The following is a 16,081-nucleotide window of genomic DNA, read 5'->3' as shown; positions in this document are numbered from 1 at the left end:
TGACAGCTGATCCACTCCTCCGCTGCCTGCAGCGGAGTCCTTCTTATTCTAGGGACTTAGGTAAAGCTTTAGTCCCTCTGGGCCTTCATTTCTCTTCCTCCAGGAAAGCCACGCCTGGACCTTCTCCCTTCTTAGTCAGAATCCGACAACTGCCTCAGACATTTAACTTCTTTCTCCAATTTTTCCCTCCAGCCACTAAATTCACTTTGTGGGCAGATTTCCCCTCCCTCTCCTTCTCTCCTCTCCTTTCTCCCTTTTTCCAATTTTTAGCCAAATCAGCAGCATTCCCCTCAACAACTGAGGAGGACAGTCTCTTCCCCCCACCCCCCACCGCCCCGTCTCTAATCCCCAACACCTGTGGGACAGCTGTCTCAACATCTCACCACAACAGACCGGCTAACAGCCAAGTCTGCACGTTAGCCATTATGATTGCCCAGCTGCCATTTAAGGCCAAAACTGAGCTACCTTTTCCCCTTTTGCTTACTGCAAAGGCTGGCTCACATGAGCAGAACTGCAGCTATCCAAGGCCCCTAAAACTGATATTCCACAATCTCCTCACAGATTTTCCATAATATTCAAGTCTGGGTAAAATGAAGGCCATTACTAAATTACTAAAAGCTTTATCATTTTTTCCTGCAAATAACTCTTGCTTGATTGGGACGTGTATTTCAGATCGTGTTGAAGTATCCAACTTCTTTTCAGGTTTAGTTTCTTCACTGACAATGAGTTGTTAATTTTAGGACCAGTGAGATTTAGATGGAACCATGCCATCGGGACAATATTTCTTGTGCCACTCTGTGCCATGTAAGCCCAGAACATAATTTTTGGCCAAGAAACTTTTTTTCTTCAGATGTTTCTCTGAGCTACAGTATCTTATGTTTTTATGACTGAACAATTCACTTTTTATTCCATCAGTAAAAAGCGCTTTGTTGCCAATATTTCTGGATTAAGGTTTTCTTCTACCTGACTTTAATGACAAAGTTGAAAGAAAGGTTTCCTACTGACAAATCTTCCAAGCAGATCATCGTTGCATAAGCAATGCTGTGAACCTTTGATAATTATTCCAGTTTTAGCTGAACTTTTAAGCAGGTTGTTTGCGTTGATATATGGCTTCTGTTTTTTCAGAATATCCGTTTCTTAACTCTTGTCTCTCCTAGTTAAAATTGGTTCGATATTTTTATACCTTTCCCCCCTGCTTTGTAACAGTGAATTAGCTTCATTTTCAAATGTTCAGACAGCTGCTTGGAGAAACCCAGGGGTTGTTGGAAGTAGAGATGAAAACGATCACAACTTGAGAGGTTAGAAGGATCAGAGTATTGTTTATCTGTGGTATTAATTTTATTTCCTTGCAGGCTGAAGAGATTGATCACCTTTTTTTTTTCTTTAGCCTTGCTAAGAATGTTACAGTTAGAAGAAAAGTAACCCTGAATCAACAATAGTTTATTTGCCTGCACTTGTCATGTTCATTGTTGTCAATAGCTCATAAATACTAAGTCTATATTCAAATTTATAGAAATATATTGTGTTTAGCTTTATTATTATTATTATTATTATTATTATTATTATTATTATTATTATTATTATTATTATTATTATTATTATTATTATTATTATTATTATTATTATTAATTTAATTTGTATACCGCCCTTCTCCCTAGGGACTCAGGGCGGTGAACAGGGCAATACATAAAACTAGATACAAAAATTAAAATTATTAAAACATGATTAAACAATGCCCATAAATTAATAGAAATTTAAAATTAAAGTCATTTATAAAAATCCCACCCCGTCCCATCAGGCCAGGCCAGCTTGTTTAAAGAGATAAGTTTTAAGATCGCGCCGGAAGGAGCGGAGATCGGGCGCCATCCGGAGCTCAACCGGAAGATGGTTCCATAAATCTGGTGCACCCACAGAGAACGCTCTCCCCCTGGGGGCCACCAGTCGGCATTCTTTGACCGGTGGCACCCTGAGGAGGCCCTCTCTGTGGGAGCGTACTGGGCGGAGGGAAGTTGATGCCGGCTGCAGGTGCTCCCCAAGGTATTCTGGACCCATGCCATGAAGGGCTTTGTAGGTCATTACCAACACCTTGAACCTCACCCGGAAGACAACTGGTAACCAATGCAGCTCGCGGAGTAAAGGTGTGACATGGGAGTATCGGGAGACTATCAGGGGTAGGCAACCTTGGCTTTTTTATGACTCGTGGACTTCAACTCCCAGAATTCCTGAGCCAGCTGTGCTGGCTCAGGAATTCTGGGAGTTGAAGTCCACGAGTCATAAAAGAGCCAAGGTTGCCTATGCCTGCTTTATATCATGAAGCTGTTGTGTCAGGCTCTGTCAACATAAGGATTAATTGAAACACAGTTTGACTAGATGTGCCCTTCTGCACAACTGTATAAGAAGTCACAACAGTTCATTCAGTAACCGTTCAAAGTTACGACTCCGAAAAAAAGTGACTCGTGACCATTTTTCACACTTGAGTGCATCTGGAATAGGTGTGCTGGGAAGCTGAGCTCGTGTTGCGCAGAAATCCTGGGTAGATATACATAGTGTCAGTAACACAGAGAGCTGTGCAGACTGATGTAAGTCACGAGCAGACAAACCTTTTCTTCTGTTTGTAATACAATGTGAACATTAATATTGGAAGAGAGGGGAAAGGCCATCAGTGGATGGGGACACATGAATGAACCTTTATTTTTATTTTTATTTAAAAAGTTTTACAATACATTTTAACTTTAATCCCCCCCTCCCCCACCCCCACCCAACCCTCCCTATCCCTTCCCCCCATTCCCTCCTCCCCCCCCCACTTCCCAGAGCTAAATACAGGGTATAAAATCAAAAAACAAACATAAGCACCCCTATGTTATCAGCAATAAACTATTAGTTCTATCTCCCTCTAGCTCATGTAAAATGAATACAAACAATATTAATATTACAAATAAAGTAAAAAACAAAAAGAGAAAAACAAAAAAAAGCTTTACTCAGAATAGATTTTCTTAATCCCAGTCCTTATTCATATTAATTTCAAACGCCCCAAAACTTTTGGAGCACGTCTGTCATGACCCCCAAAACTTCTTTGGACCGCGCCCCTCCCACATCTTCACTGTAAATACACTTTGGAGATTCCATAACTATCTGCTGGTCTTGCTCTTGCTCTCGTCTCACTCTTCTTAAGGCGGCACGCGTCTTCCTCTGGCCTCCTGCAACATCCAATGAAACTGTATCTTGATCCCCTCCAACACCATTGTCCTCTATCTGTCTGTCTGCAACATCTTGAAGCTTTCCCTCGCCGTATCCCTTAACAGCTTCCAAAAATGATAGGGGGGTTGCTTTTAACACATTGCTATAAAAATCACGTGCCTGGGCCACAGTAACCAGACGATGTCTTTTACCTTCATGCGTCACCACCAGTCCAACTGGAATCTCCCATCTAAACTTAATATCACATTTCTTAAGTTCCTGTACTAAAAATGCAAAATCTTTCCTTCTCCTTAAAATCTTCGGAGGAATCTCTTTTAAAACCAAGACTTCTTGCTCAGCCACTACCAGTTTAGTATCATAGGCAGCTTGAATAACTTCATCTCTAATTACTCTCTTTGTAAAATAGATCACCACATCTCTGGGTAACTTCCTTTGTCTTGCAATCCATGAATTTACACGAAAATTTTTGTCCATATTTCCCTCAATTTCAGATGCTGGCTGGCCCAATACCCCTTCCAGAGCCTCAGAAATCAGCTGCTTTAAATCTTCTTTACAGTTCTCCTTTAAACCCCTGATTCTAATAGCATACTGCATCTGATGATACTGAGCAAGGCTCAATTCTCCGTCCATTTTATCCCTTATATTTTCATTTTCTGATACTTTTGCTTCTAATATAGAGTTCTTTTGACTGAGATCCTTCACTTTTTCATCCAGCTGTTGCACACATTCAGCTACAGATTCAATCATAGACAACATGTCCACCCTCATTGCTCTAAACTTCTCTTCCATCTTCTTCTCCAGTTTCTCCTCCAACTTTTTCAGCTTTTCATCCATCATGTCAGACATCAATTGTGAATGCTTTCCAAGAGCATCTTGTAAATCCTTAAGCGTCAATGCCGGAGGAGGTGCAGGAGGAAGCAAAGCTTGCAATGAGGTCTGTTGCACCAGGGAAGACCCCGCACTCCGAAGAGCTTTAGAAGTTTTAGCCGCCATCTTCCCCCACTTTCACTTATTGCGCACTTTCACTTTGAAGCTATAAAATCCATTGAGCTAGAGAGTAAAGATAAGAGTCCACATCACCTTGACCTCCTGTACCGCTCTGCCTGCATCTTGATAATCAAAGGTATTTCCTTTTGGCAGGGGTGGTTGCTAACGTCTGGCTCTGCTCCATAAATCCCGGAGCAGGGGCGCTGCGCAGCTCGGAGCAACCCAGGCTTCGGGGGGGCTCAATCCTTCAGCCGCCCAAACTCTCAGCTCAGGCGGCCCCGGAGAGCTCAACCCCTACCTGGGGCCTCACCCCCTCCTCTTCTCCCGAGGAGGGGGCTTCAAATCCATCTAAACAGCTGATCGGCGCTGTTTACATGGAAAAACACAGCTGCGGAGCGGGCAGCCCGAAAACGGCTGTCTTCGGCGTCGCGTCGCCACCGGAAGTCCATGAATGAACCTTTATTGTCAAAATACAACCATGTATACATTGAGATTGAGGGGCGTGGTGGCTCAGTGGGTTAGGACGCTGAGCTTGTCGATCAGAAGGTCGGCAGTTTGGTGGGGTCGAATCCCGAGTGCCGCGTAACAGAGTGAGCGCCTGTTACTCATCCCAGCTTTTGCCAACCTAGCAGTTCGAAAGCACGTAAAAATGCTAGTAGAAAAATAGGGACTGCTACGGTGGGAAGGTAACAGCGTTCCGTGCGCCTTTGGCGTCTAGCCATGCCGGCCACATGACCACGGAGATGTCCTCGGACAAGCGCTGGCTCTTCGGCTTTGAAACGGAGATGAGCACCGGCCCCTAGAGTGGGAAACAACTAGCACGCATGTGCGAGGGAACCTTCACCTTTACCTTTATACATTGAGATTGGCTGAGCCTCCCTTCGTGTCCCCCCTCCACCACAACTCACAGTGACAACACACCCACCATCTTGATCTTTTTGTTTCCTCATTGCCCAAATGAGGGTATAGCAGATGGTAGATATGGCTTAGCATCCCTTCTTATGAAGCAAGCAGAAGAGCTGTCTTCTTCTATAAGGGAAAAACCATATTCCCAATCTGGTGCTCTCTAGACATATTAGGCTATACGCATTTAGATGTTTCAGTGCATTTCCATTCTGGGAGTTGAAGTCCACGAGTCATAAAAGAGCCAAGGTTGCCTACCCCTGCTTTATATCATGAAGCTGTTGTGTCAGGCTCTGTCAACATAAGGATTCATTGAAACATACAGCTTGACTAGATGTGCCTTTCTGCACAACTGTATAAGAAGTCACAACAGTTCATTCAGTAACGGTTCAAAGTTACAATGACCCTGAAAAAAAGTGACTCGTGATCGTTTTTCACACTTGCGACTGGTGCACCCCCCCAATAATCATGTGATCAAAATGGGGATGCTTGGCAACTTGTTCGTATTTATGACGGTTGCAGTGTTCCGGGATCATGTGCTCTCCTTTTGCGACCTTCTGACAAGCAAAGTCAATGGGGAAGCCAGATTCACTTCACAACTGTGTTACTAACTTAAAAACTGCAGTGATCCACTTAGCAACGATGAGGCAAGGAAGGTCATAAAATGGGGCAAAACTCACTTAACAAATGTCTCACCACTTAGCAAACAGATGTTTTGGGCTCAGTTGTGGTCGTAAATTGAGGACTCCCTGTACATACATATATGGGAATGCCATTAAGCTTGTGCTCATCTGTGGCAAGCAACATTATGCAAAACAACATTTATGCAAAAGCTAATGTACATGTAAGCAGAAACTAGGAATGAAATAAATGTTTTCTGCTTTGCTTGTGAAAATGACTATCTATGTTGGTTAATCCTGAAGCTTCTGAATTCCTTTCTTTTTGTTTTTCTTCACCCCTCCCCTTTTCCCTGGGCAGATGAGTGGATATCTCAATCTCTTGGCCAATACAATAGATAATTTCACACATGGCTTGGCAGTGGCAGCCAGCTTCCTGGTTAGCAGAAAGGTAAGCTCACTTCTTTAGGACACCAGCTCTCCTTTAGCAACATGAAGATGTTTTAAAAAGACATGTGCCCTTTTCCCAAATATGTTGCTTCCTTTACTTTTAACAGGAACATACCAAGAATTCCATCTCTATCCAACATCCAGTCTGTTTATATTGAATATCTGTTGCTACCTTTAGGTTGTGGCTTGGGCGATGCAGGGATACTGTGGTGCACTGTTCACCTTGTTGCACAACAGTGTCTCTCTATAAGCTAATCAGGATGATATCTGGCAGGCAACTATTCTACATTTCTTGTTTTGAAAGACTTAAATGGCCATACTGAAGTTGTGAAGTAGGAAGGCTTAGGATTGCAGGTCACCATGACCATTGATCTAACCCAGTTTGTTCTGGCTACACTTATATAGGACATATAGCAGGTGTGGTATTTGATTGGTTCCCATGATCCCCAAATAGAGAAACCGTTTTAATTCCATTCTCTTGGACAGATTACTGTCTGGTCAGTTTAGATTAATGGCTGCTGTAAACCATTGTAGAGTTAAAATAGTCCAGCCCAGCACTTAATAGACCCAGGGGTTTGCTAAATATGCTTGGGGAATTTCTTGCCTTGATTTTGGCAACAGAGTTAAAGACTTGGCAGATCTGTGAAATAAGGAGATGGCTCAGAGGATCTGCCTTCTTCCCAATGAAGTACAACGGAGGAGGTTTCAAATGCAACTGGAAGAACTCTTAGGACAAATTACATTGAACATGTAGTGGAAGATCATGGAGTAATCCTACTTCATGGAAGGGGATGCAGCAAAGCTCTGTCTGCTCTTGTGAAGTGTCCAAGAATGGTACTGAATGTAAAGGTTGGCAACTAGACTACTATCTGGCTGCAAAATGTAGGACTCCTAGGGTATCTTTCTTAAAAGATCAGCACTGTTTGTCACTTGCTTGCTAGGTTAATTGCTTTTTTTTGTTCATTCATTTCATAGTATATATATTTTAATTTTGTAAGCTGCCTTAATTGTTATGTGGACAGAAAAGCAGGATGCCATTTTAATCGTATATAAATAAATAACAACTTTTGCCCCCAAGATTACATGTAGGATGATGATGATTCATTTGATTTCAGTGCCATCCAACTTGAGACAAAATCTGGGGGGCTTATGATATATAAACATGAAAGGATGTGATGGCCAACCTAGGGGAACGGGGGGCATCACATAACATGAAAACTCATTGTAACACATACACTTAATGCAACTCATCAAAGACACAGTATTCACTTAAGCTCATTCCTCTCCATCATACTCTTTTCTCTGTAAACAAATAACTTGATCCATGGCATTGCCGGCAGCAGGAAATCCTTGATTTGATTCCATCAGTCAACTGATCAAATAGTCACGTGACTGGCAAAGTTTGGATTGTTTAGTTTCCTGTTGATTATGGCAACAGAAAGATAGTGATTTTTGCCAGCTAGCTACGTAGCTGATTAAAAGGATCAGTTGGCCAGTAGGAAAAAAATAGGAAGAAGGAATCTTCAGGTTTTGTTGTTTAAGGTTGAGGACCTCATGAGGTTATGGGCCACAGACTGTCTATTCCTACTCCGGTAGAAGGTCTGTATAAGATTTAGGAAACAATTTCATCTTTTTCCCATGTTCCTCTTTAATAATAAAGCCTCCAAATTCCACTTGGGTGTTTCCTGTAAGTACTCTAAATGCTAAAGCTGCACAGATCATTGTAGGATATAGGCTGAGAATTTTAACTGGGGTTTTATTTTCAGGGATAATTTAATCTTTTAATTCTCTTTTAACTTTGTATTTTATATTGATGTGATTTTAAAATGCCCTGTAAACCGCCCTGAGTCCTTCGGGAAAGGGCGGTATATAAATCTAATAAAAAATATATAAAAGAGCTGTTTCTTTATTACCCACAGAAAGCCCAGGGAGAACCATGTATTGCTGCTAGTGCCACCCTATTGAGCTATAAAAAAATCTCTCATAGCTAGTTTTGTCTCCTTGATTTTTAGGTTGGGCTCCTTACAACCCTGGCCATTCTTCTACATGAGATACCCCACGAGGTGAGTGCATCTGGAATAGGCGTGCTGGGAAGCTGAGCTCGTGTTGCACAGAAATCCTGGGTAGATATACATAGTGTCAGTAACACAGAGAGCTGTGCAGACTGATGTAAGTCATGAGCAGACAAAGCTTTTCTTCTGTTTGTAATAGAGTGTGAACATTAATATTGGAAGAGAGGGGAAAAGCCATCCGTGGATGGGGACACATGAATGAACCTTTATTGTCAAAATACAACCATGTATACATTGAGATTGAGGGGCGCAGTGGGTTAGGATGCTGAGCTTGTCGATCAGAAGGTCGGCAATTTGGTGGGTCGAATCCCGAGTGCCGCGTAACAGAGTGAGCGCCTGTTACTCATCCCAGCTTCTGCCAACCTAGCAGTTCGAAAGCACGTAAAAATGCTAGTAGAAAAATAGGGACCACTATGGTGGGAAGGTAACAGCGTTCCGTGCGCCTTTGGCGTCTAGCCATGCCGGCCACATGACCACGGAGACGTCCTTGGACAAGCGCTGGCTCTTCGGCTTTGAAACGCAGATGAGCACCGGTCCCTAGAGTGGGAAACGACTAGCACGCATGTGCGAGGGAACCTTTACCTTTACCTTTATACATTGAGATTGGCTGAGCCTCCCTTCGTGTCCCCCCTCCACCACAACTCACAATGACAACAAACCCACCACCTTGATCTTTTTGTTTCCTCATTGCCCAAATGAGGGTATAGCAGATGGTAGATATGGCTTAGCATCCCTTCTTATGAAGCAAGCAGAAGAGCTGTCTTCTTCTATAAGGGAAAAACCATATTCCCAATCTGGTGCTCTCCAGACATATTAGGCTATACCGCAGGGGTGTCAAACTCAATTTCATTGAGGGCCGCATCAGCATTGCGGTTGCCCTCAGGGGGCCGGGTGGATATGGCCTGGGTGGGCGTGGCCTACTGGGTGGGCGTGGCTAGTGTGCGTATGGCCTACTGGGTGGGCATGGCCAGCTCTACATTGTTCGCATCAAGGGTGCCTATGGGGGCCTGGGCAGGAGTGGGACAGATCTGAGGGTCTCTGGGCCAGGGCCAAGGCAGTGGGGGCCGTTCCCACACTGTTTCCAGGATGGCTTCGCGGGCCACATGAAACCACTTCGTGAGCCGGATCCGGCCCCCGGGCCTTGTGTTTGACATGTCTGCTATACCGCATCTAGATGTTTCAGTGCATTTCCACGACTCTTGTGTTTGAGAAAAGCAGTGCACTGTATCTTAGCTGAGGCTTTGTTATTAATTACCCCCAGCTCTGAATCTTGGAATTTCTTCAATTGTACGTATTTATTAAAATGTTTCAAGCCTATCTTATCACAGTAAATCCTAGGCTGAGATATGGTTGGTGGGAAAAAAACAGCCCATAAATTGGAGGGGAAGGGGAAATTCATAATCAGCATAATAATCTTTTGCATAATATCAGTATTACTGACATTCTAGAGAAAAAGCATTCCAGTAGTCCCTCTCTTACTTTTTTTCTCTCCTTCTATTCCCTATCTCGTAAGTGCTACTTAACTATGAGGGCACCCTTAGCGCAAAGCTTAATGCACAGTAATAATATTAACAGCAACCGCAACAACAGCAAAAAAAGACAAATAACAGGATAGGTGAATTAAGCATTACTATGTTATGTACTTTTTTTAAATGTACAGGTAATCCTTGACTTATGACCACAATTGGAACCAGACTTTCCATTCCTAAGCAAGAAGGTTGTTAAGAGAGTGGCGTCCAATTTTATGACGATTTTGCCATGGTTGTTAAATAATACACCACAGTCATTAAGTAAATCATGCAGTGATTAAGTGAATATGGCTTCCCCCCCATTGACTTTGCTTGTCGGAAGCCAGCTGGGAAGGTCGCAAATGGTGATCATGTGACCCTGGAGAGGCTGCAACTGCCATAAACTCATGCTAGTTGCCAAGCCCCCGAATTCTGATCATTTGACCCTAGTGTCAGAGCGTGCACAGTCTTATTGTGTGAGATAACCCAGGAGTAAACACAGTAAATAGTGGTCTATATTAAATGGTGGTTTATCTAACACCACCTACAATATTATATACCAAGAACAATATACATACACGTGGTAATACAGCAAGATCCAACAAACCACAATTACAGCAGGAAACGGAAGAGAGGAGAGCACATCAGCAGAGCCTTCCCTTTATACAAAGGCTCTTAAAGAGACACAGACCCTGCTGAGTCTCCCATCATTACATCTTACATCTTACATTACATAAACTGGTTAGCTTTTAAATCAATACCTTGACACCTAGGGATGCTGAAATGGTCATAAGTGTGAGGACTGGTTGCAAGTCACTTTTATCAGTGCCATTGTAACTTCAAACGGTTGCTAAACAAATGGTTGTAAGTCGAGGACTATCTGTATATTATTTTTCTTTTCCTGTTGTTTTCCTGCTTATTTAATAAAAATAACAAACAAGCAAATTGCTAAGCCCCAGTTGATTATCCCCTTCCAGAGCCCAGTTTTAAGCAAAGTCACCCCACTCTCCCTGGAACAGCCCACCGTACCATTTTCATAATGGGTGCCTTACTCCTGAATGCTACAGTCTGTTTTCCCTATCTGTAGGTGGGGGATTTTGTCATTCTCCTCCGGGCTGGATTTGATCGCTGGAGTGCAGCCAAGCTACAACTTTCTACAGCTCTTGGGGGCATCCTGGGTGCTTGCTTTGCCATCTGTACTCAGTCACCAAAAGGGACAGGTAAGGTTCTTGCAACGCAACGCAGATGGCTCAGAAGCTCCGTTGCCTTTGGCTGGTGACCTCCAGGGGGAGAGCCTTCTCTGTGGCTTAATTCTCTTTTAAATTTTGCTCTATGTCTTTTTTTTTCTTTTTTAATTTTTACTTTGTGAGCCGCCCTCAGGGAAAAGGGCGGCATATAAATTTAAGTAAATAAATAAATAAAGCGGGTGCTTATGGGAGTATCTCGATACTCCCATGTTACACCACTCCTGCGTGAGCTGCATTGGCTTCTGGTTGCCCTCCGGGTGCGATTCAAGGTGCTGGTAATTACCTTTAATTACCTTTAAAGCCCTACATGGCTTAGGCCCGGGGTACTTGCGTGACCACCTGCTGCCAATGTCAACCTCCCATCGCCCGGCTCGCTCCCACAGAGTCGGCCTCCTCAGGCTTCTGTCGGCCAGGCAATGCCAGCTAGCGACCCCCAGCGGGAGAGCCTTCCCTGTGGGTGCGCCAACCCTCTGGAATGAACTGCCTCTGGAGCTGTGGATGGCCCCTGACCTTCGATCCTTCCGCCGTGACCTGAAGACATGGTTGCTCCAACAAGTGGGCCTGGACTGACCATGGTTTTTAAATTTAATTTTTATTGGCTTAAATTGTCCTTTATTTCTTTATTTATTGTTTAATTCTTTTTTAATCTTTGTATTCTATGTTTTTTTAATTTTTTTATTGTTGTGAGCCGCCCTGAGTCCTTAGGGAGAAGGGCGGCATATTAAATAAATAAATAAATAATAGATAGATAGATAGATAGATAGATAGATGATAGATAGATAAATAAATAAATGTGTTCGCATAGAACAGAGATCCTCAAACTTGGCCACTTTAAGACTTGTGGGCTTCAACTCCCAGAATTCCCCAGCATGGCTGGCTGGGGAATTCTGGGAGCTGGAAGTCCACAAGTCTTAAAAGTGGCCAGGTTCGAGGACTCCTGGCACCGAATATAAAATATGGGCATCCCCTTGGAGAGTAACGTGCTGTTCATCCTCTCTTCAGGGGACACCATCGCTTGGATTCTCCCTTTCACCTCTGGAGGATTCCTGTACATTGCGTTGGTCAATGTGGTGCCCGATCTCTTAGAAGAGAAGAATCTGTGGTAAGAGTTGCTCTAATTGATTTTTTTTTAATGAAGAAAAGCTTGAGTAGCCGTAACAAAAGAGAGTCATTTGAAACCCCGAAGCCTAGAAAAGCTTTTACGACATAACTTTTTAATGAGGACGGGGCTCTATTAAGTTCCTTTGCCTTCGCTGCTGAGGATTGCTACACACGTGGAGCTGGTCCTGAGGAGAATTTGGAAAGAGAATTTGACCCCATAGGCAGGGTCATGAGTAGCAGTGTCATTAAAATGGCCAGCCCAGATGAAAAACATCTTTTTCAGACCTTTCCAATTTCTTCAGGAAATCCAGATGAGCGGTTCTGTGGTATCACAGCACAAATCAAAACTTTTATTTTGAAAAGTGCAAAAGGAATACAAGCTGTGATGCAATGTTGTAAGTTTTTTTCATAGGGCCTCGGCCACTAATAATTCCTGGTGCGTTGCAATTGATTTGTCACCCACCTTTTCTTCGGTGCTCTTCCCTGTTTTGTACCCACAACAACTTGTAAAGGGGTGGTGGGGGGAGAGAGAGAGACAGAAAGAGAGAGAGAGAAAAGCAGTGCTTCTCAACCTTAGTTTTTCAGCTCCCAGAAATCCACACTTGAGTTCGCTGTGTGACTAGACTACAGTTACCCAGGGACTTCCATGTTCAAATGAAGACCTGAACCTCAGTTATCCCTCTCCAAGTCTGACACTGCGAATGCATTCATACAGCACATTTAACTTGGTTACCGAGTTAAATGTTTTCTAGCCTTCCATGAACCTTGAATCATAAACCCTTAGCAATGTACACTGAATCATAAGCTCTTAGTAAAAGGCTGGGTTAAATTCAACATGGAAAGTCCCACCCTCCTAACCCAAAACCCCAAAGCTTGGCATGGCTTTTCAAGGCATCTGCTTGATCTTTACCTAACGCAGTTAAGCATACAAGCGTTAACTACCACTATTTTTAAAAAAATAAAATAAAATAAAAGCTTTTATTTGTAATTTCTCTATACAGTGATCCTATAGTAATTGCCTTGAAGGTCCAGGAAAGATAATAATAATAATAATAATAATAATAATAATAATAATAATAATAATAATAATAATAATAATAATAATAATAATAACAACAACAACAACAACAACAACAACAACAACAACAACAATAATAATAATAATAATAATAATAGGGCGAGCCTGGAATAAATTTCACGACTGTCTTTTTCTTCCACTTTCCTTGCCTAGGAACTCGGTGCAACAAGTCTTCTGCCTCTGCGCCGGCATCGTTGTCATGGTGCTTTTTTCCTTCACAACCGAATGAGGGGCTCCGGCTTCTTTTTCTGCCGTTTCACCAAGCTGCCTCCCTCTGAAGTGCCACAAAGGAGTCAGGGACACCAAGGGATCTTTCTTTCCTCGTGCGCCTGTAGATCTGACTGCTGCTCAGGGTGGTGAACAAAGGAAGCGTCTTTTCTTTCTTTCTTTCTTTCTTTCTTTCTTTCTTTCTTTCTTTCTTTCTTTCTTTCTTTCTTTCTTTTTTCTTTCTTTCTTTCTTTCTTTCTTTCTCTTTCTTTCTTTCTTTTTGTTCTTAAATAGCACAAAGCTAGACAACCAAAATTTTGAGAAAAGATGGATTTTTTTAGAAGGGTTTGAGTGTCTTTTATATATATATATAAAATAATAATAATTAAAACAAAAAAAGCAGCAATGAAAGAAAGGGAAGGACCTCTTTTGGTGGAACTGATGCTGGCGCCTGTTGGACCATTCTGAAGTGCTGGATCACTTGGACAAAACTCCAGAATGATACAGAAAGCAAGATTGCAGCCCTGTAATGCATATATATATCTCTCTCTCCTGGGCTCAAGTACGTCACCAGCAGCAAAATACTTGGTTGTTATTTGACATACATTGGAATCTATGTTTGCTCATCTAGCTCAGTATATCTGGGCCAGCAGAGACTTTTCAGGGTCTCAGCTAGAGAGCTTTTCCGGGTCTTTCCTCTCTGAAATCCTTTTTTAAAATGGAGACGGGAGAGACTGAAGTGTGTTTCCCTCCACTTTGAGGTCTTCCCTTCCCTTAAAGCATCTTTGCACTTTTTCTGAGATAGACAATTCTGATGCCCTCTACTTGTATGGGATTTCAGCTTCCATTTTTCCCAGCCAGTAGGGCCATTAGCAAGGGACTTGGGTTTGGTAATCCAAAAACACCTGAAGGGGTATCTAGGTTTCCTAATCTGGTTCTAGAATTGATGATTTCTTACTTCTAAAGGTGAGCAACTGAAAATCTGACTGGATTCAGCTGAGCCTTTGCTGGGGCTCCTTCAATACATTTTTATTACGAGATCAGGAATTACATTGGAAATGCCTGCATGGATTATTTAATAACCCTATTTCTAGCCATCACTTTTTCTCAAAAGTAGAATGTCACCGGTAACTGGGGACGATGGAGCGCAACTCCAAAAACCTCTAAGGGCCCACAGTCAGAAGATACAACCTAAGAAGGCCAGCAATATCCTTCTTCCAAATGTAGCACTAAATGGAAAAGTTTTTAATTTATTCTGGCCATGAGGTAGCTTAAAAGTAGCAGGATTAGTCTTGTTCCACAAGTTTTTGGCTGCAGCTTCCTTTTTTGACTCATTTGGTAACTATTTAAAGGGTAAGACAAACCTACATTCTCCCACAGTGGAGAAGAAAGAACTTGATAGGAACACACATGGGCAGCATAAAGAGAAATTCAATAGATGTAGCAGCCTTAAGTCTATATAGATAACAGCTCTGATTTTTTTTTTCTTGTTGCTGTTGTGGCTCACTGAAAGATGTTCACGTATTTTGATCAATTCTTCCACAAAGCAATAATAGTCGCAGGTAATCTGTCTTATTGATTCTCATAATAAAACACCTGCTCTTTTTATGCTCTTTTTTATCTGTCTGAAGAGCTGGTTTTCTCCCACAGTTGCTTCCAGTTGTTTCCAGTACGGAGTGCCAAAAGGACACCTTTTCCTACTCATCTCTTGTGTGCGTTTATTCCTTTTTATGCACCATAGCTAATATTTTCCAAGCATCCTTGTTGCCCTTTAAATTCTGACCGGTATTATTAAAAGTCTCCAGTGCATTCCCAGGATGAGAGAGTACATAGAAGATCATGCTGTTGAAATCAGGGTTAAGTCTGCAAGCTACCGCAGGAATTTTCTGCTCACTGTTTAGGAATGCAAAGTGGGTGACATTGACTCATTAATCTCTGCGCTGTTATTGTTGGCTTGCAGCCCAGGCTGCCTGGACTGAATTTGCAGATACTGGGGAGCATTGCCTGAAGCGGCCATCCAGAATCCAAAAGGAGAAGTTTCTACTGCATTTGGAACTAGCTCACAATGCTACAGACAAAGACGATGGTTAATATTTCCTCAATACTTATCACTCTGGGCAATATTTAGCATTAGCTTTTTGTGCATTCACCTTCTTCTGTTTCACATGGAGGCAGACATTAAATTTTAAAAATCTGAATGTGGCCTCTTATTCACATGTATGCTTCTACTCTTTCACTGTGCTCTTGCATATGTATCTCATTTTTAAATAGGAGAAGGTTGTCAGAGCAAACAAAAAGGTCATATAATTTACCCTTCCCATATGATTTAGCCTTCTGATAATTCTGACTGGGAATTACGGTTTAACACATCTGGAGAAAATCAAGTTGTAGAAGGCCAATATCTACTAAAGCATGATAGCTAAGCCTTTGTTCAGGGGGAATTTTGTATCACAATTCATAAAAAAGCAGATGATAAAGGAGAGAGAAAACGTGTTGGATCACATCACTATTTCATCCAGTGAACTTTGAAAAACCCTATCCCCATTATCCATCTTTAGCTCCTACGTTCTAGCTTGTATATCCTGTGGACATGCAGATCTCACTTGATCAAGGCCAAATAGATCTGTCAACAGCCATATTTCATGATTGTATTCCTGAGTCAAGACTTACAGCAGGCAAAATCAGCTACATGAGTCCATAAAACAGAACCTGC

General features: G+C 42.3%; 1 protein-coding gene and 1 long non-coding RNA gene across 2 annotated transcripts in view; one reads left to right on the top strand and one right to left on the bottom strand.

The window, feature by feature from the left end:
• SLC39A13 (solute carrier family 39 member 13) overlaps positions 1-13,981 on the top strand; it is a 29,093-nt gene extending 15,112 nt beyond the window's left edge. The window contains exons 6-10 of the mRNA XM_081339743.1: positions 6,067-6,156; positions 8,168-8,218; positions 10,823-10,955; positions 11,985-12,084; positions 13,315-13,981. Of these exons, the coding sequence (XP_081195869.1) occupies positions 6,067-6,156; positions 8,168-8,218; positions 10,823-10,955; positions 11,985-12,084; positions 13,315-13,390 (450 nt within the window). The 3' untranslated portion in view covers positions 13,391-13,981. The remainder of the gene's footprint in view (positions 1-6,066; positions 6,157-8,167; positions 8,219-10,822; positions 10,956-11,984; positions 12,085-13,314) is intronic.
• Positions 13,632-14,058, bottom strand: LOC308674909. The gene is made up of 2 exons (XR_014028005.1): positions 13,974-14,058; positions 13,632-13,913 (listed from the first exon to the last, which is right to left on the bottom strand). It is a non-coding gene; the product is annotated as an uncharacterized lncRNA (long non-coding RNA).
• Positions 14,059-16,081: the final 2,023 nt, after the last annotated feature.

Source organism: Vipera berus (assembly GCF_964194415.1).
Source record: "Vipera berus genome assembly, chromosome: 1".
NCBI classification, from domain to species: Eukaryota; Metazoa; Chordata; class Lepidosauria; order Squamata; family Viperidae; genus Vipera; species Vipera berus.
This window is presented reverse-complemented; position numbering and strand designations above follow the sequence as displayed.